Source organism: Symphalangus syndactylus, chromosome 6, assembly GCF_028878055.3.
Source record: "Symphalangus syndactylus isolate Jambi chromosome 6, NHGRI_mSymSyn1-v2.1_pri, whole genome shotgun sequence".
Taxonomy (NCBI): domain Eukaryota; kingdom Metazoa; phylum Chordata; class Mammalia; order Primates; family Hylobatidae; genus Symphalangus; species Symphalangus syndactylus.
In genome coordinates this window covers 87984159-88010893 of record NC_072428.2, presented here as the reverse complement: position 1 = coordinate 88010893, position 26735 = coordinate 87984159, and the positions used below count along the sequence as shown (strand labels likewise).

Sequence of the window (26735 nt, the reverse complement as noted above, 5' to 3'; positions counted from 1 at the left end):
AAATAAATCAGACAAGGAACAGAACTTCGAGGTGTCATACAACATGCTCAAGGTGGGGAGCTGGGATGTGTCCCCAGGCAATCTGTAGAGACAGGAACTTCTATCATGCACCACAGTCTCTTCTGCCTCAGTCAGATTTTTTTGAGGGCCTGTAAATTAAGATGAGCAGGCAGCCTGCAATCAATCTGAAATAGTCATCTTTTAAGTGGGATTTTTAAAGTTTTTGATTAGCTTTTTATTGTGTCAAGAAATAGCCATTATTTAATTAAAAGTGATATGTAAAAAAAAAAGTGTCAAGTCATGTAATTTTCTAATTTTATTCTGTTGTTTGGATACATAAATGTCTGTATTTCATTTACCATAAGAAAGAACCTGATTGACAAAGTTCTTTTTGTTTGATAATATTTATAGAAATCTGTGGTACAACTATATAAGACATTTGATATTATTATTTTTTTTTTTTTTTTTTTTTGAGACGGAGTCTCGCTCTGTTGCCCAGGCTGGAGTGCAGTGGCGCGATCTCGGCTCACTGCAAGCTCCGCCTCCCGGGTTCACGCCATTCTCCTGCCTCAGCCTCTCCGAGTAGCTGGGACTACAGGCGCCTGCCACCACGCCCGGCTAGTTTTTTGTATTTTTAGTAGAGACGGGGTTTCACTGTGGTCTCGATCTCCTGACCTCGTGATCCGCCCGCCTCGGCCTCCCAAAGTGCTGGGATTACAAGCGTGAGCCACCGCGCCCGGCCGACATTTGATATTATTAATGTGACTTAAATAGGAATAGAATGTCTAGTAAAAAGAATTATCCTAATAATGGTCTTAAATATCAACCACAATCAATGAGAACTTTATTGATTATCAGGTATGTCCAACTATAGAATCCAGATCCAAAGAGAAAAATGAATAGAAAAGCCTTCAAAAATAATGCAATCAAAATGGGATTATAGAATGTGTTTTAAAATATACTCGTGTTCATTTATATTGAAACAAAAAATTGTATGTAGATACTTATAAAGTATAATTCAGAACCATCCTGCATCTGAATCGTCACTCTTGTCACTTAACATCCCCCTGGCTAGTGTAACCCTGGCTGCAGGAAACACTCGAGATTCTGAATTAATTAGAATGAGAACCTAAGTATCAATATATAAAACAAAACAAACCAACAAAACTTCCAATAAGCATTTCTAACATGCAGTCAGTGTTAAGAATCACACTGAGTGTATATATTCTTGGGCAGCAGCGACCCACCCATCTTTGTATCTTCTCGTCTTCACATCCTCAACACTGTACAAAGGCTCATTCACAATATTTCTGAAGTGCAATTTTTAATTTTCTCCTCTGGATTTGTCCCATCTACCTCACCAATGCCTTGGGCACCCTCCTTTCTCCCCCCAAACTTGGGGGACTGCACTGCTAGTCAAGATGTTAAACTTCAGAATCCTGAGAGTAATTCCGTTTCCCCCCTTTTTTTTTTTTTCAATATAACTGGTGAATCATAGAGTCTTCTTTTTTTCCTTCTAAATATTTCAAAGATCAGTCCACTTTTCTCTATCTACCTTCCTACCAGTTAACAAAAGTTTCACACCTGGATGGTAGGCTCCTAAGTGGCCTCCTTATCTGTGGTGTTCTTCTATCAATAACACATATTTCACCCAGAATGGTTGTCCTAAAATGCAAATATGATCATACTGTTTTCTGCCTAAAACTCTTCCGTGGCCTTCAGTTACCTAAATACCCGACGTGATTCAGAGAGAGTTTCAGGCCATGGTTCTTCATCTCTCCAGCGGCATCTTCCACTTCATCTTCAGTCGCCCATCCCTTCAGCCAGACTGAACTGTCACATTCAGCTACTTCTAGTTCCCTGGGTGCATCTCTTTTCACACAGCTCTTCTCTATTTCTTACGGTATTGCCTCCTCCTTCCTTCAGCTCAAGACCCATGACAGCCTTCTCTGGCTAGCCTAGTCTTGCTAGCTTACTTTTCTGTAAACTCCTATAATATTTCTTTCCTACAGAATAGCACTCATCTCACTATTGTAAATATTTATTATATTTTCAATATTCTCAGCCAGTAGTCCCTCAAGGAAAGGAACTATTTTTATCTTGCATAAAGGGTCCACATCTAACACTTCAGTTGAATAAAGAATAAATGCATGTTTCATGGAATACACATGGATACAAAGAAAAGAACAACAGACAATGGGCTCTACTTGATGGTAGAGGGTAAGAGAAGGAAAAGGATTGAAAAACTACCTATCGGGTACTATGCTTATTACCTGGGTAATGAAATAACTTGTAAAACAAACACCTGGGACATGCAACTTACCTATATAACAAACCTGCGCATATACCCCCGAACCTAAAAGTTTAAAAATAAAAAAAAAATTAAATTACACACTAATGGTACAGTGATATAGTTTGGAGATTTGTCCCCTCCAAATGTCATGTTGATTTGTAGTCCCCGGTGTTGGAGGTCAGGCCTGCTGGGAGTTGTTTGGGTCATGGGGGCTGATCCTTCCTGAATGGTTTGGTACCCTCCTCACGGTAATAAGTGAATTTTTGCTCTATTAGTTTATGCGAGTGCTGGTTGTTTAAGAGCCTAGCATCTCTCTTTCTTGCTCTTTCTCTTGCCATGTGACATGCCTGCTCCCCCTTTGCCCTCTGCCATGATTGAGCAGATGCAGATGCTGGTGCTATGCTTGTTGTACAGTATGCAGAACTATGAGCCAAAATAAACATCTTTTCTTTATAAATGACCCAGACTCAGGTATTCCTTTATACAACACAAAACAGACGGATACATGTAGATAATTAGGATCTTTAGCACTTCAGCCCAAAATGAAGACTGTACTAGGAAGATGACTGTCATGATAACAATTCATAATAATAAATTGCATTGATGAGGGTTAACACAATGCTGGGCTCTATGCTAGATTACTTACATTAATTTAATTTTATCACTTAATCATCATGGCAATCCTTCAATGTAGTTACTGTTATCTTTATTTTAGAGATGAGGAAACTGAGGCTTTCAGATATTATGTAACTTGTCCGTGATTCCATAGTTAGTAAGTGGTGAAGTCAGGTTTTAAATTGAAGGAAGGAATTCCAGTGACTACGTGGCTACACTGCATTCACAATGTGGACTAGGGTAGTACTATAGTTCCTGGATTGAGAAATTTTACAGGTCACTATAATTATAAAATAAAAAAGAAGGGAGGGTAACAGAAGTAATGACAAGTAACATAAGTTTGCTAACTCTTTAATTTGCTGTTTACAATAATTATAATCAGTGATGCCATACTTTCACAAAATGTCATTTTTCCTTAAACAGCGGAAACAAGAATATCTAGAAAAGGGAATTCCTCCTAATACAGAAAATTGGCAAGCTTGCTTGCATTTTACTCCAACCTATACATACATTGTCCTTATATCAATATGTTGGAGAGCTGGAATCACTGTCCCTAGGGAAGTTACTAACCGTCAGCCAACTCGAGTTCCTAGTCCAGTTTTGACAAAAGGAGCTGGTGGCCTTGGACAGGATTTAACTCCTCTGGGCTGCTTCACGTGAAAAGAAAGCACTTAGAACTGCATAAGCTCTCTGTCTTATAATCCATTAGCTATTCTTTTTAAATCTTGAGCTTTTTTTTTTTTTCATGGAAACTTCATACTACAGTATAAGAAATGTTTTAAATCATTCACCCTTACCATATAAAGTTCATGATGAACTTATTTTTTAGATAAAAAAAAAGAAAATGTTTCAAATGACCCAAAACTATTACATAATAAATCATTTGGGGGAAAATTCTACACATCTAAGAAAAGCCAAACTTTGACAAAATTTCATGAGTATACATTTTTAACATATTAATAACTAAAGTATGCAGTCTGATATTTGGGTCCAGGTTTATATTTTATGCAAAAACTTCCTAAACTTTCATAACAAATGCATTGATGAAGCATTTTATTAAATGTGGCACATCTGACAACTGGCATATGCTGAGTTTGTTCATTTCTTCTTATCGCAATAGCTATAAACTTACTTTAATGTGACATACTTAACAAATTGAGCAAGTTGTATGCATTTTCCAATTATGGTAGTGATATTAAATTTTCTTCTCAAATACATTTTTAAACAGTCCACTTACTAAATATAAAACAGCATTGTTGAGTTGTATAGCAATTTATAGGAAAGTATATAGGTGCTCTGGTGGATAACTCCACTTTGAGATACAAAAACATTTAAGAATTGAGAAATATCCAAGAACTTGAATTTATTAGGACCTCGTAGCAATAATTAAAAATTTCCAGCAGTAGTGAAATCTGGTGGTCAGAGGTAATGTGTCTTACAGATCTAAAATTCTAAGGCCTACTTGAATATAACACAAAGAGAAAAGACTACCAATATGTCTGTGGATGTACAAATGAATAATTCTAGTACATAAATCTAGGAAATAATAGGGTTAATGGGCAGGGGTGGATGTTTGATTGTTCAGTTTGTTTTAGATAGAGGTGTTCCAAATGACTTTAGACCAGAGGGAAAGAAGCCTGCTGAGAAGTGGGACGGAATATGCTTGAGAAAGAAGAACTGATGAAGCAGCGTCCCAAGAGAAGAGGCAGGAGTGGGATCAAAATGATTGATAGAGGAAATGAAGGTCTCTGGGGAAAGAGAAAATTGAAGAGATAAATTGGTATAGAATGAATCCAGATGTTCAAAAAACAAATGTAATCTAGGTTACACTTTTGTGTAGGTTTTTTTTCCTGTTAAAATGTCTTTATCAGACATGGGGGTCAGATTTTCCAGTAATCACCATCACGGGTACCCACATACTACATTCCACCCATACGTAGGTATTTTTCAAATTCTCCAGAGAGAAAAAAGATGAGTAGGCCTACGTTATACTAGATTCCATACAACGTCAGGCTCATCAGTTTATCACGTGAGCATAGGAAGGCAGGTTGTAAGCTGGTTTAAGTGTAAAAGGAAACTAATAGGGCTTTTAGGGAAAATTCTTTATACTTCATTGCCTCAGCTGCTGTTCAAATGTTAGATGCATAGAAGATAAGCACATTTCAGATACTCTGTTTCTTTTAACCTACTTTAGTGAGGTCTTTAAAGAAACATGGAAACATTACTTTTGCCTAGGGAACTTTTTTTTTTTTTTTATAAAAGAAGTCTAAAGTCTGATTAAGTACATTCCTAAATGCCTTGATGGAGAAGGCACGTTAGAAGGTTAGACTTAAGTAAAGGCACTGCGAATGAATTGACAGTCATCCCTGTGTGTGTGGGGGGGATTAGTTTCAGGATGCCCACGTGTATCAAAATCAATGCATACTCAAGTCAAGTCTGGAAACTGGCCCCGCAGAATCTGAGTATAGAGAAAGTAGGCCCCTGGTACATGTGGGTTTTCCATCTATCTTGCAAATACTGTATTTTCAATCTGCAATGGTTGAAAAAAAAAATCGAGATATAAGTGTATCCATGCAGTTCAAACATATGTTGTTCAAGGATTGACTGTATTTGTGTGAGTTGAGGTTTTTAATTGTAAGAGCACTATTTAATCCCAACTTTTATTTCCACAATCCAGAATTCTCTCTTAAAATGTATTTATGACAGAGCCATCTGTCTCTTCCAACTGGATCTTTCTTTTAAAAAGCAGAAAACCCAAACTGTGTGGTGACTTTAAATGATAAACTTTTATTCTGAATATACTGTTTTTGCACAAGATTTAACACAACATTTTCTGGGATTATAAATATTTTATAACAGTATTATACAAATTTTTACAAAATGTTTTTATCAGGCTAGATAATTTTCACAAAAGTGTCAAGAGAACAAAATAAAAGGGAGAAAAGATCTATTGTTCACAAAAGCCAGTTGGCCTTTTGCATGAATGCACACCGTTTTAATAAAAGTATTCCTAAAAGCATGATCTGACACTCATACAACACAACAAAAAAGACAGCTTTACTGGATCACATTATAAACTCAATTGGCATCTACACAAGACAGTATCCCATTAGTTTCAGTGGAATTTGAGATAACTGTGTGAACTAGAAATAAGGTAGATGAAAGATTGGTAAGAATTGTCTAATTCTTCAAAAATCTGGAATTTTTTCAACACTCGAAACATTATATTGGTTTGCTCTTTACAGAAATGTACTGTGAATATTAACATTCTGCTATGAGAAACAATACAAGTTTAGATGAAAAAATATTTAAAATTTTGGGCAAGTGAAATAGTCATTCCATTCTATCCTTTAAAAAAAGTAACAACATCCATTTTGTTTCACTAGGTCAGACTATACCATTAAACATTTTAACGTCTAACATGATCAATGGAATAGATTCAGAGTTTTAAATTAAGACAAAATTTAAGCTTTGTTGGTCACAGACAAAGATTTAAATGAGATTTAAAATACAAGACAGCATCAAATAAGCAAGTAACACTTGGGTTGCAAAGGTCACTTAAAAGGGATACTGCCTATTTGAACCCCATAAGGCCAGTTTTAAAGTTAATAAAAGGAATTTTATAGGAAAACTTACAAATGGCAGCAATACTGTTTTTTTTTTCCCCAAGTTAAGCAGTAACACCTCAAGCATTAGAAACATGAAAAAAGATCATACTAAAATCTTATAGGCCCAGGACCTAAAAATCTCTTCAATCAAACTTGCTAACTATGTCATGTTAAAAACCTGTTACAAATATGGACCACGGTTGGTGTTTGGCAGTAATGCTGGTTGTTTAAATGAGGAAAATATAAAGAAATCATTAATGCAAAATTCTTTCTTGTTACTCAACACCATTGCCAAGCTTACTTGAACTCTGTTTTAGTGACTACATTAAGCCACATGAATATAACAAAAATTAGTTAAAGCAGTGTATAAACATTTTTATTGATCTGTTGTACTGTTCAGTCGTTGGAAATCAATATTAATAACAGGCTATAATTTAAGTTCTTGTCAACATAACTCAGAAAAATACTAAATGTAATATAATAATTTGATGGGATGAGTGTTACTGTCTTAAAAATATGCTAAAAGCATGAAGACTAATTTTATTAGTCATGGGAACAACTTTTATTCAGCTTGTTCTTACCCAATTTGTAATTGTATTTGTGGTTGTCATATCACTTTATAGCAGAAAATAAAGGTTTATAGCAAAACTCATGCATGTAAATATATTTTGATGGCAATAGAAATTAAATAGGATCCTGCCAAGAGATGCCAAGTTTAACCGTGATTAATACAATATTTAACCGTGATTAATACAATAACAATGTAATTGATGAAAACATGTAATCGACATTAGCCATGAAAATATATTTAATAGATTTTGAACATAATTTTAAGGTAGTTTGTTGTATGCTGGAAGCAATTCAATTGTTTTAATGTGCATTGTTTATATACACAAACTAACGATTTTATATTTTGATACCCCCTTCCCAACACTATCATGATTTAAGATAGTCTAGCAAAAATTGAACAATAACTTTTAAATATTTAACAAACAACATGATTTAAACATTGTTACTAGAGTGAGAAGTTTTTTTCCCCACATATATTTTAAATCACTTTGGTGTTTTCTAAAATGTCAATACCAGTAATGAATGACACTACAAAATCACAACAATGCATTAGAAATGGTAACTGATGTCAACTCTTAGAACAATAGTTGGCAAAGTGATTCCATTCCCCCTCCCCTTTTTATTGAAAAAAAAAATCTTAAATAAAGAAATGTACACAAATGGTACCTAAGGTATATTGGTGGTGGGAGGGAATTACAAATGTATGCAAAGCTAAAAACAAAACAAATATTATCTTTTAAGCTATGTTAAATTATTGGTTATATCTTTGATATGTGGAGCATATTAAAGCATGCTGGATAATGTTAATAACTTTGACTTAAAAAGGATATGTAAGAAAATTTCCAGCATATACACATACCAGTAATTGGCATGTTCCAAAAAAAGAAAAACTGCATTTTATCATAAAAAATATCTACATACGTTCAGCCTTCAGTAAAATTATTAACTATTCTTAGAATTACACATTCATAGTTTTTACCCTTTCTTCAAATACTGTTTGCTCCAGAAAATAATTTTTAAAAGCATAAATAATCTGCTACCATTTTAGTCTATAATGAAATATCTGATTCACTACACTAACCATTTTCACCAATGAGGCTGTATAAAAAACAACTTTTATTATTCACAATCAAGTATTCATGTGCATACATAGAGATTCAAGGTTTCCTATTTGTTCAGATTATTGTAAAACCCTTATCAACTTGCATGGAAATTTTGGTCAAACGATCATACCATTTAAAATGGAAGGGCAAAAGCAGCAGTAGCAGGAACTTTTGGATTGTATGTGCTACTATTGAAACGAACAAAGAGGAAACCTAGGATGAATCTTCATTGAGAACATATATGTACTTTTCAAAAAATAAATGTGTCAAATCTGATTTATGTACTTAAAATATCTGTACATAGGTTATCAGGCGAAAGCACGAATCTGTATAAAATTCATTAATTCTCATTTCACCATTTATCTAACCCCAATCATTCAGCATTTACATTGCACAGTATATTCAGAGTAGTTTAACAACATTTTAAAAGATGACTTAAGTGCATTTACACTGCAAGGTTCAGATTCTTACATAACAATAATATCACTCAGTTAACTTTTCAATGACTACACTCTACAGTAAGAGAAAAAAGAACTGAAAAGTTAAAATAGCAGCAGCATCATGCAAAATACCCTTGGTAAACCAAAGTTCATTTTTCACAAGAAAAACATTTCCCCCTCCCCCCGACAAGCTTTTCTTAGAGCATTTTTAAGTATCTGGCTAGCACTACATAACTGTACTGTGAACAAAAGGAACATTACATCAAAGCATTTATTAAGGGCTTGCTTACATTTATGAGGAAATATGTCACGTATTCTAATTTCTCCCTCAAGCACCTTTAGTTTAATAATTTCTTAGTTACTATTTTCAAACCATCAATTCATTACCCCATCAAAATTTAATTGGTCATCAATTGTGTTTTATTTTTGGCAAAGAAGCCATTCTTCATAAGGCATTTTATTCATGGCAAATTTTTCATAGAAAATTAGCCATTATTTATATTTCAACAATTTAGACCAATGTTAATTCTCTCTCTCTCTTTCTCTATATATTTCAATAATTGCTACTCAAAGCAGGAATTAATTTTCAACAGAAGAATAAGTGAAGGCAAAAATAATTTCTTTCCCCTTAGAGATTTTCTTAGTAAAATTGCAGCAAGTCAAAATTCCAGGTCAATATCAAGACATTTCTTATGATTCATAAACAATTGTAATGGGGAACCCTTTCACATGTAATCACCAACAATGCAACAACAAACTCCCAAGTTTTCCAATAGAGGACACGTATAGGATTTTGCTTTGATGTTACACATAGATGATGCAGCATTCACACACGTTTAAGGATCTGACACCCTGACATGCAGCCAGTGGGTGCCTTAGGAGTCTGCGCCTTAGTGTTATGCCATGGTACAGGCCCAGCTAATGTTTGTCTGATTTTATAGCTGACCCTACGTTAATGTAATTGAGGGCAGGGCTCATGTTTTGGCAGGGTCTGGAGTTTAATTATGCAGATTTGGTTTTTAGAAGGTCATAACAGGCGGTGTGTGCTGCCAGATACCAGCCAAAGTAGTAGAAACTGGATTCCAATGATATACCACAGGGAGGGATTTAATCCAGAAACACCACCACAGTCAGTATAATCCTCCTGTTGTTAAAAAAAAAAAAAAAAAAAAGAAAAAGAAAACTCTAAAAATCTTGAAAAATATTTAGAAACACATCTTTTAGAGTAATCCATATTTAGTTCACTTTCTGAACTTACCTTATAAAACTGCTTTAATTGAAATCCAAATAAATTACTTTCTCCTAGATTTTATCATTGAGGAATTTTGGATAAAGCAATTTCCCTAGCATCATTTGAGAAATGCTTTAAATTTTTAGTTGTAGATTTTGATGATTATGAAAGAAAATAATAAATGCTGTTTGAATAATATACTAATTTTAAAGAAAAAGCTTTCATAGTATCAAAAATCCTATATATTTATAAATACAAGAAATAAATGTAAAATTTAACAGTAGGTTTTATAATTCCCAAGAATTATGATTTTAGCAACTATGCTCCATATAGAAAAGTTGGGGACTGGTAAAATAAATACATTTCCATTTCTCATATTTCTTATACAATTTATAAGGTTCAACATAGAGTGCAATCATAGCATCTGGACCTTCATCAAGAATTAAAGTAAAATGAAGAATAATGTATTTGAACCATCGATTCAAATACATTATTTGGACACATATAGGATTTTGCTTTGAAAATATATATCCAAGATAAAGAGCTAAGCTAGTAAGAGATTTGCCTTGAGACAACCAAGAAATATGAGAATGAATATACTCACATTAACTCCCCACAGTCCAGTGGTAGCTCATTTAGTTCCCTTAATGCAAAAGTATCTTTTATTCCTAGGTTCTATATTTGATAATATTTTCCACATCCTTTAATTCCTTTTAACTTAGTGAATTTCATTTTTAAAAACCTCATATTATTATTTTTAAATTTTATTTCAATAGATTTTGGGGAACAGGTGGTTTTGGTTACATGGATAACTCTTTAGTGGTGATTTCTGAGATTTTGGTGCACCTGTCACCCAAGCAGTGTACAATGTACGTAGTATTTTATCCCTTACCCCCATTCCTCCCGAGTCCTCAAAGTCCATTATATCATTCTTACGCCTCTGCATCCTCATAGCTTAGCTCCCACTTAGAAGTGTGAACATACATACACTATTTGGTTTTCCACTCATGAGTTACTTCACTTAGAAAAATGGTCTCCAACTCCATCTAGATTGCTGCAAATGCCATTATTTCATTCCTTTTTATGGGTGAGGTGCATTCCATGTTGTATATATACCACATTTCCTTTACTCATTGGTTGATGGACATTTAGGTTGGTTCCACATTTTTGCAATTTTGAATTGTGCTGCTATAAACATGCATGTGCAAGTGTCTTTTTCATAAAATGACTTGTTTTCCTCAGGGCAGATACACAGCAGTGGGACTGCTGGATCAAATGGTAGTTCTACTTTTCGTTCTTTAAGGAATCACCATACTGTCTTCCATGCTGGTTGTATTTATTAGCTTACATTCCCACCAGCAGTATACAAAGTGGGTTTTTTTTTTTGTTTTTTTTTTTTTTACCACATCCATTATTTTTTTATTATGGCCATTCGTGCAGGAGTAAGGTGGTATCACATTGTGGTTTTAACATGCATTTCCCTGATAATTAGTGATGTTGAGCAATTTTTCATATGCTTTGGCCATTTGTATATCATTTTTTGAGAATTGTCTATTCATGTTTTTTGCCCACTTTCTGATGGGATTATTTGAAAGACCATATATTTAAACATCTTTAAAGAATCTGCTAATCCAAGGTAGATGTTCTAAGAATCGAAATAATAGGTTGAATAACTTTCTTTCAGGATAATTTTACAAAGATTCTAAGCTCCCAAAGAATGAGAACGTTGGCTCTTTTTGTTCACCAGGATTTAATACAGTGCTGCCACATAGTAAATAAAATTATTTCCTTATTGTATTTTAAGGCAGCAGAACTATTTTGTTAAGAAGAAAGAGGCCGGGCGCGGTGGCTCACGCTTGTAATCCCAGCACTTTGGGAGGCCGAGGCGGGCGGATCACGAGGTCAGGAGATCGAGACCACGGTGAAACCCCGTCTCTACTAAAAATACAAAAAATTAGTGAGGCGTGGTGGCAGGCGCCTGTAGTCCCAGCTACTCGGAGAGGCTGAAGCAGGAGAATGGCGTGAACCCGGGAGGCGGAGCTTGCAATGAGCTGAGATTGCGCCACTGCACTCCAGCCTGGGCAACAGAGCGAGACTCCGTCTCAAAAAAAAAAAAAAAAAAAAAATAAGAGAAAGCTGAGAGAAAAGAATCTATGAAAAAACATTTGGTTTCAATCAATTTACATCCCAAATCTAAATAGAATCATAAAATAATCAATTCTTAGTCTTTATCCTATTTGACCTTTCAGAAGCATTTGACAAATATATGACATCATCTCCTTGAAATACGTTATGTGTCTTTGGCTAATGCACTCTTCTGGTTTTTCTTGAAACTTGTTTGTGTATCTCTCCTTGGCTTGACCTCCTTTCTTTCTTGCTCTCTAAAATGTTAGACTTTTCCAGGTGTTACTTCTCTCTCCTTTCTTCTTCCTTTACACTTTGTTCCTAGATGATCTAATCCCCAGTTCTATGGCTTTAATTTCATCCATTTCCTAATAACTCACTCTTTTATATGTTCAATCCTGTATTCTCCTCTGGTCTCTGCATTCATTGATCTCTACTTTCTCCTCTTGTATGTCTCATAGGGATTTCAAACTTGACTTGCCCCTAATATAATTCTTCTGGTATCAGTAAATAGCACTTTTAGAGTAGTAGATAAGGCCAAAGACTACAAGTCTCACTCTGTTACTCAGGCTGGAGTGCAATGGCATGATCTTGACCTCCTCCCACCTCAGCCTCCTGAGTAGCTGGAAGTATAAGTGTGCACCACCACACCTGTCTAATTTTTTATATTTTTTGCAGAGTGGGGGTTTCAGCTGGGAATCCATCCTCTAACTCTAGCTTCAAAATACATCCCCAAACTTACTGCTTGTCACTACTGCAGGTCCAAGTCACCATTACTTCTTGCTTCCACTTTTGCAAAAGCTGCCTCACTTGTCCCATGGCTTCTACTCTGCCCTTTTACAAACGCTTCTCCAAAAAGCAGTCTTCTTAACACCACACATTCTTTCACTCCCTGCTCGACATTTCTCATCATTCTGAGAGCAAAATCTACATTCTTTACTAAGGTCTACAAAGCCTTATGAGGTCTGGAGCCTGGCTGTCTCATCTTTCCACCTTCTCCTCTCCCACCTACTCACTCTGCTTCAATAACACTGGCTTTCTCTGCAACAGGCCAAGCTGTTTACTGCCTTTGCATTTGTTCTTTTTGTTCAGATGCTTTTCTCTCCAGGTAGGGTAAACAGATAAAAAACAGGGTGCCAGTAATAACTGAATATCAGATTTAAAATAAAACAAATACTTTATATAAATGTATTTCATACACAGAAGAGTGGCTAGATACATAGCAACGATTTGATAAATGAATAGTAGGTACTCAATAAAGCAGCACACATTGACTGGTTAGAAACGCTATGAGGTATTAACTTAAAGAAGTCATTGTCACTTAACCAGGAGTACTCCCCAGTTATGATTAATTGTTAATTTGAATAAAAATTGCCACAAAACAAGACCCATTTGTGTATTAAGAATATATTTTGTCATCTTTATACTCTACAAATGTGTTATGGAAAGAAAAATATTCTCTTTGGCCCTTATTTCAGTGTTTTTATTTTTATATATATATTTTTGTTTCATTTCCTCTGTGTGATGATGAGATATGTCTGTTTCTATTTGGGAGGTGGTAGTTTAGATAAGTTATTTGGGCTCCCTGTGGTCTGCATGTCAATTCACCCTGAAAAATGTGCCTTTTAAGTTTCCTGATCATGTCTTCCCATGCATTTTGCATGGTGCAACTCCATGTAATGTATTTCATAGAATCATTTCAAGTCTTATTATGGGATACATTCTAAATCACAAATGCACTGATGTAGGAGCGACTCAGCATTATCTCTGTCCTACAGAGACTAAAATCCCACTGACACCATGACCAGATATAGTAAATCGGTCTGATTTTTAAACGATTATTTAAGTAGAAAATAACAGATTGGTACTTTCAGTTTAGAACATTAAAATGGAAAAAGAATGAGGTGCCAATATTATACATAAATTTATTTTAAAATATGATAAAACTAATTTTATTAGACTTATAGGGGAACCTCTCTTAAAAGATTGTGTTATTGGCCGGGCGCGGTGGCTCACGCTTGTAATCCCAGCACTTTGGGAGGCCAAGGCGGGCGGATCATGAGGTCAGGAGATCGAGACCATGGTGAAACCCTGTCTCTACTAAAAATACAAAAAATTAGCCGGGCGTGGTGGCGGGCGCCTGTAGTCCCAGCTACTCGGAGAGGCTGAGGCAGGAGAATGGCGTGAACCCGGGAGGTGGAGCTTGCAGTGAGCCGAGATTGCGCCACTGCACTCCAGCCTGGGCGACAGTGAGACTCCGTCTCAAAAAAAAAAGAAAAAAAAAAAAAAAAAGATTGTGTTATTAAAGATATCAACTGAGAATTATTTATTCCTTTCTTTCTCATTACTCTTTAAAAAATCTAAACCATAGTAAAATTCATATGGTTTTTGCCCCAAAGTTTTCTTTATACAGCATGCGTTACCAGTGGCTAGAATCTTTGGAAGTTACTGTTGCTAAACTCTTACTCTGCCTTTCTTTCCCCATTCAGAACCTGAGACAATTAATTGCATACAGTACAAGCTTAATAATTTTTAATTTATTAAATTTAGAAATAAATACATTTTTCAAAAGAAAATGTTCTGGTCATTTGGCTAAAAGGTTTTTAATCTTTTTTTCTGAATTATAGCCATCATTTAATTTCCTTCAAAATGCCCATCGCTGGTGAAGACAGCCATCAAATCATGGACTAACTTTTGAATTCAGGTAAGTCTGTACTAAAGTTACCACCAGCAACTTTGAAGAAAATCTATATTTAAAAATTTTTAGGCATGTAGATATTGCATAATAATAGGAATAATGCCCCTAGCAAATAATTTGTTCTCCTACATGTCACCTTAACACTCTTACACATTAACTCGTGAGATAGGCAGTATATTTATTCAACTCTTTAAACGTAGACAGATTATGTACCCAATAATATGCTTTATAAATTGGGTTTGCATAAAATAATAAATTTCTCAATGGACAGAATTGGCTTGCTTTACTTCTTTGATTAATAAATGTTAGCTTTTTCATTTGCTTTTGTACTTGAGTCTTCATAAAGCTTGTTATCAAAAAGTCCTGTTTGAACACTTGAGTTCTGATGAAGTCCTCATGGTATGGAGCTTCACAACTGTTTATGTATAATCTATATCCTTCTGGACTTTACAGGGTATAAGGGCTCCTTGGTAGGCTTTGGAGATTACACTACCATTCTACCTTGCTTGTGAGCAGAACCTAATCCAACAGAAATTGCTAGTTTTAGCCAGACTATATTGGAGCATAGACCATAACCTTTATGGTCCTTAATGTGGGAAACAACTGCCAACTAACATTTCAGTATTTTTTGTAAGGATTTTTTTCAACTTAATTGTTTCAGAGAAAATAATACTTCCTTTGATATCATTATATCAACATTCAAATAGCACTAAGTGGATTCACTGTTCTATACTGATAACTGTGTTTTTAAATACTGAAAGCATATCTTGTTAATGTAAAATATACATCATCGATATTGTGTATTATATAAAGGAATCTCAAATGTTTTCTTTTGAAGGATATAGATTATACTTCCACAATTATGAAGCTCCATACCATGAGGACTTCATCAAAACTCAAGTGTTCAAGAGTTTTTGATACAAGCTTTATGAAGACTTAAGTCACACACAAGTACAAAAGATTAGCAAATGAAAAAGCTAACATTTATTAATCAAAGAAGTAAAGCAAGTCAATAATTGTCCATTGAGAAATAATTTCATGCAAACACAATTTATAACGCATATTATCTGATACATAAATATCCTAGTTGAGTCCATGGTGATATATAATTATTGCCATGATAGGTTTATAATTATGGTTCAAAGGAAGTATCATAATAGGAAAATGTTATTTTGGTGGGGGGGGATCCTTAGGTTAAAAAAATTTTTAATTCACTGTTGCTATATATATACACACACACACACACATATATTTTGGAAATGGAGTCTAGCTCTGTGATCTAGGCTGGAGTGCAGTGGCATGATCTCAGCTCACTGCAACTTCCACCTCCTAGGCTCAAGCAATTCTCCAGCCTCTGGCATAGCTGGGACCACCATGCCCGGCTAATTTTTGTATTTTAGTAGAGATGGGGTTTCACCAGGTTGCCCAGGCTGGTCTCGAACTCCTGACCTCAGGTGATGCACCCACCTCGGTTTCCCAAAGTGCTGGGATTATAGGCTTGAACCACTGCGCCCAGCCGTTGCTATAGGTTTTTAAGAGAAAGGTAAAAAGAGAGCTGGCCTACTCAAGAGCAATACTTAGATATTTTTTAGTGTAATTGATAACCTATAAATCTTATCTAAAAATTCTTATCTAAAAATTCTATGATTGACAGAAGTAAGCTTTTGAATCAAAAGGGAAAATAAGCACAATTATAGAAACATAATTTGATTACACTTTTCTTGTGTAATGGCTGACTACCTATGAACTTTAAGGAATCAATAATATTTCAAATAGTTGCCTATATATCAATTTTTAAAATATGTATATGAAGATATTAAAGCAACGTTTCCTTACTTTGGAGTCTTTTGCCATGAAAACCATTCTTTTATTATCCCAGAAGATTTGTGGTTATTTTCTGAGACTCCCTCTGCTATTCTACTCCCCACCCTCTATCACCCCTGCCTGTGAACTCACTCCAATCATAGTAACGGCCACATCTCCATCTAGTGGCTTCCTAATCAATGACTACCTGGAAACCAATGACAAACAACAAAAGTGTATGCTCTAGTAACACAATCATGATGATTCCAGAGCATTAGAAAAGAAATTGCAAAACAGTAAATAAAGAACTAAATGCAAATCCAAGCCCCAAAACATCTGTTTAGTAGTATTGAATATAGAACTCAGAAATTTCTTAAAAGGTTAATTAATAATTTGGGCTAGATAATATAATAAAATAAAATGAACTTAGAAACTGGAAGCACTTATTCTAAAATATTTCAATAAGAATATTTTGAGAGTAAAAATCTAAAGTTATTTAAGTTAGATTTATTTTAAAAAGTAGAAAAATCTGAAAGGAATTGAAAGAGTGCATTAAATTTGTGTTAGCATCTTTTGTAAATAAATAGAGATAACCACCTCTAAAAATTGTCATTAGGTAGTTCTCATAAAATACCATGAAGCATGTATATCTGTCTCTGCAATGACAATGATTTTTTACATAAATATCGAATATGTTTCATTTAGGATTAGAAATTTACATGCCATTTGAAATCAGCTATTTACAAAACAACAACATTGGTCCTGAGATTTTAATAACCTGGTTTCAGGAACATTAATATTGCAGATTTAGGAATATGGGTGATTTTCTACAATTTCAAGCCAAAAACAAAGGAAAATTAGAGAAAGTGACTGACCATCCACACCACATGAAAACTTGCAGTAAAATGAAGATAGGAGCTGACATCATGGTACAGGCACGACTCGTTGTGCATTTAAGTTGATCCTATTAATAACGGGCAAAGTAGCAAGTATAGGAAAAGGAAAGAAAACACAGAAAAGAAGACATACAAGATGAGATTTCATGCAATTTGCTGGCAGTTAACGTGAGTCTCCATCCAGAGCAGATTCACAGTGACCATTGCAAATAAGCATTACCAAAATAACTCCACTGCTAAATAAACACAAGATATTATTAGCACACCAAGCTACTGAGCAACAGTTGTACTTTCACACACAACCCATTTATGGGAGCTTCAATTGCTGAACATTTTTGTCTTAATCAAATCTTTTTAATGCCTTGATCATAAGATATAGCCTCCTAGAATAATATTTTGGGCAATAGGGTTTTTATGTCATTTTTCAAGTTCATCTGAATTTAATATTCCTACTGTCAAAAAACTGGTGACGAATAGTTGATGAGCGAAGTTTCTCTAATGAGTGACATGATCCTTGGCCCTTCATAAAACATTCTTTGGGAAATTTTACATGGGCAACCTGCTGAAGGTGTAGTAGACAGAATAACAGGAGTCCGCCTATCTGGACTTTATATATTTTAAAAAAGAAAACTCTTAGTTGCAATGTTGAATTACTCTCCCTAGCAAGGATCAATAATCCCTCACAGAGAGAGATAACTGGGATTGACTGGCTAATACATCTTGCATTTTTAGTCCCCATCACTGATTTTATTACTTCTTTGCTCTATTTTTAATTTATATTATCTAATTGCATAATATTATCTGTGAAAATGTTTTGTCCTTTCTGGGACAAATGCAGCTATGTATTTGAGTAGGTAAACCTAAATAACTCGAACAATTTATGAGATAATGCTTTACAAGTTTGGATGCTCATTGATGTGTGCAAGCCACTTCATGCAGTGGCACACATTGAAGAATCAGAATTGGGAAGTATTGTATTTAAAATTAGTTAAAAAGAGGTAGACAGAGATTTTTATGTAGACTTCATCTTTGAGAATAGATTAATATTTCTTAAGAATTTTAAAAGCATAAAGCTAATGTAGTACATACTGATGACGTATTCCCTACCTTGTATATAATCAATACACAGTAAGTCAGAATAGTATTTATTGGGGAAAGATAGCTGAACTATAGGAAAAGTAGTAAGCCATCTTTAGGTGACATATATTAAATATGATTTGTAATATTTTATCAAGCCCTATGTAATTGACCTGGTCTAATTTCAAACACTAGAAAAAGAAATTAGTACAATTAAAGGAAATAATACAAGTCTAATATGCGATAGAATCAGAAACCATCCAAAAGAAACTAGAACTCTATAATAATAAGACAATGGCTGTATAACAGGTTTTTCAATTCACTGAAGACAAATATAACTAACAAAAATATAATAAAATTAACTTTTATATCTTCAGGATTGGAATATAAATGGAGGCAACAAATTTAACATTTACTGTGAGTTAAATTGATTGCAATTGTGTTTGAAAGCACAATTTCTGTGGGAAGGACATATAAAAGAAGCAACTGTTAAGTTTATGCTAACCATGAAAACGACTGAAATGAAAAAAATCTACCAGCAAGTATGTCATGTTAACGAGAAAAACTATGGTTAAGACATTATGTTTGAGTTAAAATTGCAATCTGTCTCCTTGAATTCTTATGGACAGTGACCATTAATTTATAGTATTTTAATCCAGTAGAAGTGTGATCTTACCAAGACATTGTTATCAAAGCAGACATCAGGCCCTTTTCGGTATCTGGGTTGCTTAACCATGTCACAAGGATTTGGACCATCAGCTAAAAAGAGACTTGTTAAGGAGTCTAATGTTGTTTTTTTTCACATGATTAAACATAAATACAATGCAATGTATTTCTCCAAACATGTAAGAGATAACTTATATATCATTACTCTCATCCGACACAATTCAAGTACATAGGAATTTAAAGAACTAAATTGTGAATTATCCTTTTCTGGGGCATGTGTAGCATAATTATTCTTGACATTCCAACCAAATTTTGAGTGAGGAATCAATTCTGCCTTTGCGAGGTGATCAGAGTAGTCTAATAGTTTTCTCTTTGTGAGCATAAACAATGTGACAAGATTCAAAATGCATTAAGATGGTTTTCCTTTCTGATGTCAAAGGATACAAGTCTGCTCCGCCTGTATGAGCAGTCGTGTGTCACATGGACATGTCCCTTTGCTCTCAACCATTATGAATATTAAGTTGGTGTTCATAAGCTTTTCTCCATGAAAGATTCTGCAAAATAAATATGGTATCACAGAAAATGAGTATCTTTTCCAAAATAAATAGAAATCTTTCAGAATCTTACATATTAAAGAGAAAATATGACATTTGAAACATAAACCATTCCCAGCACAATAGCAGTATGATTTTAGAAGAAAAAAATGTTTCATTTATTAGTGTGAACGTATTACCTACGTCAAATGAATATAAAAATTGCAATTTATGTTTTATGTGTGACCATTTTAAAGTACTAGTCCTCATTGCAAAATAAGCACTATTTAGTTGTTGATGCACATAGAAAAAAGTTTTTCTTTACACATACAAAGAATTGTGATACTTATGCCAAAGTTGCCTTATTTTACAGATAACACAACAGGGAATACAAAAATGTCTAGGCATCTTGCCCAACCTAAGGGCGGAGAAAATTCTGGAACAGTGCTATTAAGCAAACTTTCTGTGAAGATGGAAAAGTTGTTTGCACTGTCCAATATGGTAAATACTAGCCATTCAAGGGTATTGGGCACTTAAAATGTGACAAGTGTGACAGGCACAAAATTTTAATTCTAATTAATTTAGCTGTAATTGAAATTTCAATAGCCACCTATGGGTGGTAACTACTGCATTGGACAACACAGACATGGACAGAATCAAGGGTTTTGAATTCCATCCCCTGTTTTGTCCACACCTTAAGCTGCTCTTACTTTAGTAACCAACATAAAAAATGTAAATATATCACTAAAAAAGTAATTTCTTTATCATTATACATTTTGCAGAAAACCCTGTTAAGCTTTGATTTCCATAAAGCAAATCAAAAGGAAAGTATGATTCAATTTAATGTCCTGGTTATATTGACCTTCACTTTACAATTTAACTTACTTCTTTAAGCACACATTGCTCTTGCTGGATGTCAATTAATAAAAGGCCAATGACTGTGAAACTCTGATGTATCCAATAAACATGCCACAGTCCCATTTCCTGAAGTCCATAGCCTGATATGCTAATCTCCTCTAAACAAGATAATCTGCTTTTTTGTGAGTTCATGCTTGACTCCTCCTTCCCTTTCCTCTCCTTTTTATATACTCTACCTCCTCCTTGGACATAGAGGATTGCTAAAGAAAGAAAGAAAACATACTCACCACGTCTACTAAAAATTCATGATAGGTTGCTTAGCCCCTCTTGCAAAATTTTTTTTTTTTTAACTATTCTGGCACTTTCATAATCTCAGATTACCTCAACTCCTCCTATTTCTTCTTCCGCTATGGTAACATTTCTTCTAGAATAATCTGCCCTCCACCTCTAAAAACAAAGTGTCTCTACTCTGTGCTTTGTAAGCTGTGACTTGCTGCTCTCTTCTCAGGAAACCTGTCACATTAATTATTACTTTCCCCTCAAAATCCCCATCTCGCCTTTCTCCTCTGTCCTCATTACAACAAAATTAAATTCTCCATCTCTTTTTAAAAGATATTTTATGGATACTGACTGACATTAACCATGACCTAAAAAAACTGTATTTTTTTCCCCAGTTCCTTCAAATTCAAATAAAGACCACATTCAGTTCTTCAAGTCAGAGAAGACTAGAAGTAAAAACAAAACAACACTTTTTTTTTTGTAAATCTGTTCAGTTACCATATAGAAAAATAAATATTTGGCTTAGAATTATTTAGAATTACTAATATATTTAATAACTTTATATTAGAAATTTTTAATATGGGTTATTTTAGGAAAAACAGTTAAAATATAATCAAATTTCTCTATGTTCTGCCTAAAGAGAAAGGAATTATCTTGATCATGTAATTATTATTATAGTTGAAGAAATAACAGCTTATCAAAGCTAGAATTTTAAAAATTATAAATTTTAAAAGCTTACAGAGAAACTAAAGATCTCTGACATTTTCAACTTAAAAAAGTTACATCTCTGACTCCAACACAATTTTCAGTTTTTTTCTGTAATGATTATAACAGTATATATACAACTTCTTAATGAAATAGGACTACTCCAGAAATAAATTACCTGGAACAGTTTCCACAGTCTAATACACCGCTGAATGATTTACTATCGTTATCGAAGAAATACTGGGTTTGTTCAGTGATGCAGCTCTGCTTGGACAGGGAGGCCGTGAAGTCATCATCTTCCATCTCAACTGGGGTGGGGTGGGGTGGGGGGCGGGGTGAAAACAAAGAACACCATTAGGAGGGGCCTCTGTAGTCACTTCCCTGGAGTCTTCTTCTCACAGAGCAAAATAAACGTGTAAGACCAGGACACCTCGACTGGCTTCTTTACTGCTGTGTAATATCGTGGCAGCCCGTAATAGATGCCTGATATCAATAGAATAAATGAATTCAAATACAAGATGGCTATGAGATCAAGCCATTATGAGATGGGTGATCTGTTTTCTCTTTCTCACACAAATATTCTCTGAATTTGTTGAACTTCAAGCACATCCCAAAAGAAAATTTTTATTGTTATGGCAATGACAAGGTCTGAGCATTTACATACCTGCCTCAAGGAGTCGTGGAAAGGTCAAACTCAAGAGAAACTGCTGTAGAATAGACCTGAATTTTTCAAATAAAAAAAAATAAAAATCTAGGGAAAAAATGTGTTTTTACATGTACACATACACATAAATACTGTTTATCTTTTCGGGAAGGAAAGTCTTGGAGTTTTTTATTTAAGTATTTTTAAAATTATGTAACACATTGTAACCTTTTTGTAATGTGTAAAAGAAGTCATGAAATCAGAAGTGTTCAGATCTTGTTCAGGATCAAGTGGGACACAATGTGTGAAGAAACCTAACAGGCAATGTTATCAAACAGAAGTGTTCACTCTAAGAGGGGGAATGTCTGTTTCAGCGCGTAGGTTTTCACATTCATTATGCCTCCTTACTTTAGCTTTTAAAACCATTTGTTTTTTGGGTTCCCCCCGCCCCCAAACAAAGAAACGACGCTGTTTATACCATGGGTTTGAATTTGTTAACTATTTACTTTGTAATATAGAATATATTTGTAAATATGTAATGTAACTTTCATGAAACAAAATATACATATTATATAGAGAGATACAGCACATTTCAGTTTTACAGTAACTGACAACTGAGCCAAATTTCTAGAACTGAATTTAGTTTAAAAAAAGTGGGGGTGGGAGGGGATATAGGATAAAGACAAGTATTTCAAGGTCATGATGAAATTTTAAAAGCTTACTGAAATTAATATATAAAATCACATCAGAAAATACCATTTTTCAGAATAAAACAGAATTTTCTAAATCTTTTAAAAACTCAAAATTTTAAAATCTTAAAATCTTCTTTGCTGCTTTAATGATATAATCACTTAATTTTAGCTGGGCAAACCTCAACATCAAATGAATATTGTACATTAACCTACATGGAATAGGGCTAACAATACAGTGTGATGATACAAAAAAAAAAAAAGATTAAAGGGAGAGAGGGAAGAGGGAGATCTTGGATCCCAGACGTAACAGGAGGTTTAGTTACAACTAAACAATGAGAAATGTGATCTTCCAGACTTTCCACAGTGCCACAATTGACCATTTGAATGTCTTATTTTCATAGGTTGTAGAGTCTACAGGTGAGGGTTGGGGGAGGTTTGGAAGGTAGCATCAGTGAAAAGAAATAATTAGATCCGTTTCAGCAACCTGATGCCCCTAAAACAATACTAGTCCTTGTATCAATAGTAAAGAGGTAGAAGGTTGCCATCATGCCATGAATTTGACGCATGTAGACATCCAACTGGGATATTAAAGACAAATTGTAACTTCTTACAGATGAATACACCTAAAAGAAATTAGTGTAATGTTTTTATAAATAATACAAATGAAAAGAGTTTTAATAGATGAGGAAAGAAGATTCTAAAGAGGCGGAAGTTTACATCCGCATAACATTGTTTTCATATGAGAAACTGAATAATGGTAACTTTATAGTGTTCACTTAGGAAAAACTATAAATATTACCAATAGGTGATGTAGAGAATGAAAAAAACTTAACTCCCTTAATACAAATTTGAATGTCCCCTAAATCCATATTTTCATCAGATGCTTTTCTATTTTACAACTACTTTCTCTCATTACCAATAAAACTAAAATTTTGACTTACCAGGCAGCAGCAGTAGCCCACCAGCCAATTTGTAATATGTCTGCTATTGATGGCTATAAAATAAAATAATAAGGTCATTTCAGTAGTCTACTTGATACTGAGGACACTTGAGTATCCCCTTGAGAAGAATTGATTAGACTGTGGATATTACTGACCACATATGCTGAGCGATGTCCTGCTCCTTGTTTTGGTGCAGCACCGGGCTCACATACTGACTGATAATCATAAGATTTGTTAAAAGCATAAACTGATATATTAACCAGGTGTCTCATCAAGCTGGGATCAATCTCTCCAAAAAATCTTCCAATCTGGTGAAGAAAAAATCATAAAGCAATGCGTACTTAAAAATGTAAGCCAAAAATGAACACGGGAATCACCACTATAGTGAAAAGAAATAATACAGAGAAACTGAACTACAAGTGAGGAGCTTAAAAACAAAAGCAAATGAGAAACGTGTATATGACACTGTGAACAAACTAAAATGAGAGTAAGTGTTCTCATTACTCAGTGGGGCTGTGTCATATTTTATTTGTGGAAAGAACGGACACACATTACTAAGCATTAAATCACAATCAAATGCTTCCCAGATAAATAAAACAAGGGTGGGGAATGGAGAGGTGTAAGTCAAAGGGTACAAAGAAGCAGTTATGTAGAATGCATAAGCCTAGAGATTCAACATACAACAGAGGACTGTAGTTAATAATATTGTATTGTCTACCAGAAATTTGATGAGAGTAGATTTTAAGTCTTCTTACCGTACCGCAAAAAAGGTTAACAACCTGAGATGATGGATATGTTAATTGGCTTGACGTAGTAGTAATCACTTAACTATGCAAATCAAAACATTTTGTTGTACACCTTAAAAATATACAATAAAAAAAAGACCAAATGCCCCCCTGGGGAATGGAAAAGTAGCATAAATGAGAGAGCAGGCTGGCCTAGAAAAAGAACTTGTAGGGACTGTGATGAACTGGAACAAGTCCCATCTAAAGGGGCAATCATGAGTTAATCAGCTCCACCCCATAAATACTGTCATCCAGAAAAAAAAAAAGCCCAGGGTTGAGATATCTTTTGCTTTGTTTTTTTAAAAAAGAGAAGCCAGGAATGCAGATTCAGAAGTGAAATTAGTTGGCATCTAATTCAAATTTGTTAAAAATAGCCTGTGTGCTGCTAATTTGCAGATTTGAGACTAGAAATCACATCAGTTTTAACCAGCTATATATTAAATTAGATATCATCAACTGACAAATTCTGAAGCGAAAGTTTTCTAAATATCTGAAAGATTAAAAAGTTCATATCATGCTAAAATCCTTAACTGTATGTTTTAATGATACCAGTACTAAAATGTAAAATCAAATAACATAAAAACTAGACTTAGCATGCATTTCTTAATGGTTTACATAATATTAAGCTTTTTACAAATTATTTCATGACAGAAATAAATCAACTCACCGATTTCTAAAACACTGAAAGAGGTTTTGTATTGTTGATCCGGGAAACACACTTTGGAAAGCCTAATTCCCTCTTATTTCAGGTACATACCTGATTAGTATAATCATCATGATTTGCCATCAGAAGAAACCCACCGTCATCCAGAATCACACAATCCATTACCTATCAAAATAAAGTGAATAGTTAACACATTTTTAGAAAGGTTAGGAGGCTGCATTGTCTTTACCCCATTACATGTACATGATTAGAGCAATAAAAATAGAAAATTTTAAATGCCTATCTTCTCTTGAATGTATATGTTCATTAAATTCTGGTGAAATAAAGGCATGCATAGATTTATATCAAACCACCAGGCTTGATAATCCAACACCAACCATCCACTTAAGACTGTCAATTCAGTCTGCACAAATCATAAGAGCAAATTAAAAATAATCTTTTTACCATTTCCGGGTCATCTAAATGATCCAGAAAACTGGATAGAGACAATTATTTAATAATGAATAACTGATTTAAACACATACTTAGGATTTTGACAAAAAGATATTTTAAAAAATATCATTTTAGTTATCCTGCTTCACAGACTTAAAACACATCAGTACTATAAGACTATTTATAATTATTTCATATTTTTAGATTAAAAATATGTAGCTGGATAATTGGAGATTTAAAAGCAAAATGCAAAACAAAAAATGTCCATGGTTAAGAAAATACTTACTTCACCCTGAAACACAGGATAAATTCCCACCTAGTTTAAATCATGTTTTAATGTATGAAAATCAATATAATAATTTGTATTGAATAAAAATCACAAATAAAAACATTGTTTTCAAAGTTGAGGATGTAATGCATTGCATTTTCCTAATGTGGAAGCAGTTTATTACTAAAATATTTGCTCTTAAAACAGCTACTGCATAGTCTATGTGAAATAGATGTTACAAAAATCATTAAAATTATTGGCTCAATTTCACAGGAGTAGGAGTGATAAAGACGATATAAACGCCCTGCTTCCCTTGGAGATATACAGACACACAAAAGAGGACTGAAAGAAAATATTGTTTCATCATTGTTATTCAATTTTTAGAATTATTTATCTAGTATCATTCTTAGAGCATCTTCAACTTTTGAACAAAGTTCACATTTCCTTTTTCAATTTCTCAAACAGAAGTGAAAGTAATACAAGACACCTTAAAACTCAATCCATGTAACTAGAACTTTATAATAAACTAATACTTCTGGGTTTAGTTACATTTTTCCTGTAACTATATAATACAGTGTGAACAAATTTAGAGAAAGTGTGATAGGTGAGAGAAAACTACATCGATAACCAATAGGGTTGCTTTGGTTAGAAACTTCCTATCCAGAAATAGAGCTAAAGATAAATACGTACAAAAGAATGTAACACAGTTGAGACCGAAGAGAACCATCATATTGACATGACTATTTTTTTACCTTCCTAGGATATATACATATTTTTAAAAATTCAAGCATTTCACGTTCAAAATCAAAAG

The 26735-nt window shown here is 34.1% G+C and overlaps 1 protein-coding gene across 10 annotated transcripts in view; it reads right to left on the bottom strand.

Moving 5' to 3' along the window:
* The window catches only part of CACNA2D1 (calcium voltage-gated channel auxiliary subunit alpha2delta 1), a 518973-nt gene that overhangs the window by 11914 nt on the left and 480324 nt on the right, over nucleotides 1–26735 (bottom strand). For 6 of the 10 annotated variants that reach the window (XM_055283394.1, XM_055283393.2, XM_055283395.1 and 3 more), the window contains 8 exons: nucleotides 25318–25389; nucleotides 23931–24083; nucleotides 23776–23828; nucleotides 22164–22219; nucleotides 21678–21807; nucleotides 19569–19678; nucleotides 19135–19217; nucleotides 5676–9773 (listed from right to left, as the gene is read on the bottom strand). In XM_055283394.1, the coding sequence (XP_055139369.1) occupies nucleotides 9657–9773; nucleotides 19135–19217; nucleotides 19569–19678; nucleotides 21678–21807; nucleotides 22164–22219; nucleotides 23776–23828; nucleotides 23931–24083; nucleotides 25318–25389 (774 nt within the window). In that variant the 3' untranslated portion in view covers nucleotides 5676–9656. Of the gene's footprint in view, nucleotides 1–5341; nucleotides 5439–5675; nucleotides 9774–17304; nucleotides 17450–19134; nucleotides 19218–19568; nucleotides 19679–21677; nucleotides 21808–22163; nucleotides 22220–23775; nucleotides 23829–23930; nucleotides 24084–25317; nucleotides 25390–26735 lie in introns of those variants that run through there. The other 4 variants (XM_063642074.1, XM_063642075.1, XM_055283401.2 and 1 more) reach the window with 3 other exon arrangements.